This window comes from Poecilia formosa, unplaced genomic scaffold (assembly GCF_000485575.1).
Source record: "Poecilia formosa unplaced genomic scaffold, Poecilia_formosa-5.1.2 Scaffold170, whole genome shotgun sequence".
Lineage (NCBI taxonomy): Eukaryota > Metazoa > Chordata > Actinopteri > Cyprinodontiformes > Poeciliidae > Poecilia > Poecilia formosa.
In genome coordinates this window covers 1,435,485-1,439,907 of record NW_006800109.1, presented here as the reverse complement: position 1 = coordinate 1,439,907, position 4,423 = coordinate 1,435,485, and the positions used below count along the sequence as shown (strand labels likewise).

General features: G+C 36.3%; 1 protein-coding gene across 1 annotated transcript; it reads right to left on the bottom strand.

Annotated features, from left to right (window-relative positions):
- Positions 1-2,467: 2,467 nt before the first annotated feature.
- hoatz (HOATZ cilia and flagella associated protein) lies at positions 2,468-3,072 on the bottom strand. The gene has a single exon (XM_007565029.2). The coding sequence runs from the start codon at positions 2,976-2,978 to the stop codon at positions 2,541-2,543; it is 438 nt and encodes a 145-aa protein (XP_007565091.1). The 5' UTR covers positions 2,979-3,072; the 3' UTR covers positions 2,468-2,540.
- Positions 3,073-4,423: the final 1,351 nt, after the last annotated feature.

The following is a 4,423-nucleotide window of genomic DNA, read 5'->3' as shown; positions in this document are numbered from 1 at the left end:
ATATTTTTAATTAATTGATTTCAGTTGCCTCAGAGATTAAATATTTGCATAAAGTCTATAATGTCTGCCCATGTGCCTTGTTTTTATTATTAGTTTGCTTACCTTTAAACACTGATTTAAATATAATTTTTAAACTGAGCAGTAATTTTACATCCATGGAAACTCAAATGTAATATTTAAAACTTCAATACATAAAATCAGTTATTTAACAATATGAGGTGGTGTTTAATTTATTTTTCACATTGTGTTTTTATACATTTATGCTGGGGCTGCCCAAGTTTTCCAGAGCTACCATCTGCAGCTTTAGATGGTTCCTTCTCTAACACACCTGGACCATTGACTCATTCTAAGCCTCTACAGAACTGAATGAGGGAAGTCAACCTTTTGTCTGGGGTGTTTTAGCAGGGATGCCCTCCTGATCTGTACCGTCAATGTGGCCCGTTGAGGGGGGCCAATATGCTGAAGTGGCCCTCGGTGAAGTCGAGTTTGACACCCCTGGTCAATGGGGTGGAGAGGATGTTACACTCTGATTAGGTCTCCAGTTTATCACATCTACAAAATGAAAACAAAATAAAATTTGGTTTCCCTTTTTCTTTGAATCCATATTTAATTTCCAGTTGGATATTTTAATTTTTCTTTTACAAGTAGAACGTAAAAATAGATAGTTAATAAAAACATCAATGCCTCAATAACCTTTTCAGAAAACAGTTTCACTTTTACTAATTCAGTGTGAATTTTTCCACCAGTTTCCAGAACAAAAACAGAAGAAAGTTCCTCAACTTCTTCATGCTGAATTTACTCAGCTGTAAAATGTTTAAAGACTTTCTTACATCTGAAACCTAATTCAGAATAACCAGGTCACATTTTATAATTAGGACCAATAAGTATTATTTTCACTCGGCTGCCTTCACTCATATAAGAACTTGAGATGGGAGTTAGCATCATCATTTCTAATCTTTTCAACCACAACTGTTTCACCGTTTTCCAAAAGGTGTAGAAGTGCCTTCATGGGAATTGTTGATCATCTCTTAAAAGCGCATCTGTGAGGTCAGATGTTGGATGAGAATACATATCTCACAGTCTATGTTGTAAAGGTGTTTTATTGGGTTAAGATAAGGACTCTGCATTTCTTCCAAACCAAACTCACTGGAGTGTTTAGTAAAGAGGAAACTTTGGGACTGTACTTACAGAACAGGTAACATGCTGAAGTTCACTTGCAAACATTGCAGAAGCATTTTGGGTTGGATTTTATACACGAAGTGACTGGAACACCTGAATTTAGTGATTCAGGTAAAAACTGAGAGCATTTACAGACAGCAGGGTTTCGTGTCTGCTTGAAACACTTCAAGCAAATTATTTGACGTTATCTTTCTGCTGACCTCATCTTATCCTATTATGGCTAGGACTGTCTTGCTAAGCAAGCAAGATTTGAATATTTACTGCAGTTTTATTTCACCTGAAGTTATGATGCAGGAAGCAAACAGATATATTCTTCGTCCAACCTTCCTTTAACACAAAATGATGATTTCATTCAGGAGATAAAGGTGTCCAAACTTACCAGATCCTATGTATTAAAGCAACAAACTGTCACACTGACAGTCAAACACGGTGGTGCAGTATGATGGCTTCGGGGTGTTTTGTTTCGTCAGGCGCTGGTCAACTGGATATAATTGACAGAATCATGAATTTTGCTCTCCATCAGAAAATCCAATTTAAAAGATAAAATGTGTTAACTTTTCTGACTTCTTATAGAAGATAGCTGTGCTACAGTGCTAGTGCTTGTGAATAAGATAACAATAAACAGCGATTTAGATACTATTTTCTGTTTATCTTTGTCCTTTCTGGGTCACTACTAGTTTAGATGGAGATTCTGTACATCTTGTAAATGTTCATACTTAACGTTGACATATTCTTGCTTTTCTAACTTCTATTTGCAGCTAGCTATGCTGTGTGGCAAAACTCTACCTCCATAAAAAAAACATTTGCCCCTTGCAGATTTCTCTAGTTTTTGCTATTTTGTTACTGTTAATTGTTTCAGATCAGTTTTGTTTTGGTTCAAATTCAGTTGCCACACCCAGGCCGGATTCTGGGCTCACCTATAGAAACACATCACTAAAACAGAACCTGTCTGACAGCATGAAGTAGGCTATAAGAAATTAAAATCATTCCCTAATCTTAAGTAATTTATGAACAGACAGTCATTGCTAATTGGGTAAGTCCTTTCTCACAGTGGTTGGTTTGGACCTTTTTCTCCTTTACGAAATTTAATTATTTCAAACAAATCAGTTTTGTTGATAAAATATATTTAGAGGGATATAATTAAGCCGCCTTGTATCTTTAGGAATGTTACAGCTATGCTAGCATTTTGTTAGCATGTTGGTAACGGTTTTTAACGGTGACCACGAGAGGGAGCGCTAACCCGCCGTCTCCAAAACTCTTCACCACCAAAAAATTTAAAACTAAAATGTCATCTCCAACCAGCCCATTACAGTTGGGTGGCTCATTTATTTAGTCACCATTTTTTAAATATATAAATTAGTTTACGGAAGCTGTCTGACCAGCTCCTTGTCCAGCTCAGTTTCTGGGTCTGGTGGTTCCACCACCTTATTCTTCGGTTTAACGGCCGCGGACAGGCGCTCCCTCTGGATCCTCTGCTGCCTCTGCCTCCCCAGCAGCGCCATCACCTCCTTCTTCTGGTCGGCCATGGCCTGGTACCGCCGCCGCTCGTCCTCTCTCTGCCGTTCACTGCACACGGTGAGTGGGACCGGGTCGTCAACATGGGAGGTCCCGCGGCGCTGCGGACGCGCCACCGGCAGCCGTTGGCGGATGTCTGCCGATGCTAACCGGGATTCCAGCGGCGGAAGAAGGGCTATGGATTTCCAGAGCTGCCGGGCGTGAGACCCATCCTCCGAGGAAGAGCCTTCAAATACGATGAAAAGGTCATCAACCTGTCCGTCTTGCGTACTTTTTTGTGCCATTTTACTTCACCAAGATTTGTTTCCAAAACACGTCCAAAACTTCTCAGTTGTTTACATTAGTCACCATGGAAACGAGCCGCGACACACGGAGAGTGGTGGTTGTCAAAATAAAAGTCGATGAAGAATAATGCAATAAATTTGATATGATTGGATCATTTGTATTAATATTACAAATATCTCTATATTATTGTAGATGATTAGAGACACTAAAAATGGACTTCAATCTTAGAATTCAGATTTTTTTCCTCCGAATTCCAGTTTTAATCTTGAAACTTACATCAGTGTAAAATTCACAATTATATATTTTTTATATAAATTCTTAGTTTGTATCCTATTATTAAGAGTTGAAAGTTAAAATTTGGATGGTAAATTCCATATTTATCACTTTGTATCCTAAGGAAATTAGGTTCTGGTTGACAAAAATTTTAAAAATAAAAATTGAAGCAGCAGGTGTATTATCTTATAAAAACTATTGAAAACCACCTCACCTATGAAAATAAATCCAAATAATTTCAACTTTAAAGATCAGATTATCACTTTAGATTAGAGGCTTCATGTCAGACTACTTTTGAAGCATAAGTAATAAGAATATAAGTGTTGTTCCAGAAGTGTTCATTTTACAGATTTTAAACTTATTTTACCTGAACAGGGATGCATCGGTCCAGTCTAGGGTTACAATTTGGGTTTTTCATTATAGTTTAGTTTTATTTCATTGTGACTTTTTGTTTGTGCAATTCAGTTAGTTTTAATTAGTTTTTTTTTAAAACTATATTTGCTAGATTTTATTTGTTTTTTATTAGTTATAGCTGTAGTTTTAGTTTTTTTCATACTTTGGTTAATTTTTAGGTGCAGAATTCATAAAGGTCAAAGTGTAGTGATTATATTTACATTGTTTGGGTGATGAAAACTCAACAGAAGATACAATTTTCCAAAAATGTATTCAGTTATTGTTGAACAACCAGCTGACTGCGGCGTCTTCTCCCAACATTTCCTGTCACCATTTTGCAGACTAGTGACAGTGGATGATCTTGATTTGCAGACTGATGAAGTAAACTACTTGTGGGGGGAAATAGTAAATTTCACGTCAATTGGAAAGGCTATAAAATGGATTCATAACAAGAATATTATAGCTATGATTTCATTATGTCTTAGCTAGCTTTATAAATGCACAATATAGTTCCAGTTAGTCACAGTTTTTTATTTATTTCAGTTTACTAAAATGTTTTCTCAGTTTCTGTCTTTGTTATTTTGTTAGTTTTAGTTAATGATAATTACCTGCCCTCTGTCAGTATTTGATGCAGAAAGTGATATTTAATATTTTAGAAAGAATTAGGAAAGTTACAGAGGAAAAAGAATCAAGGCTGGAAACTGTTTTATTCTTGAAAGTTTGGGAATAAAACTCTGAAAGTGTTTATTTGCCTTAAAATAGTTGCTATGTTGCTCCA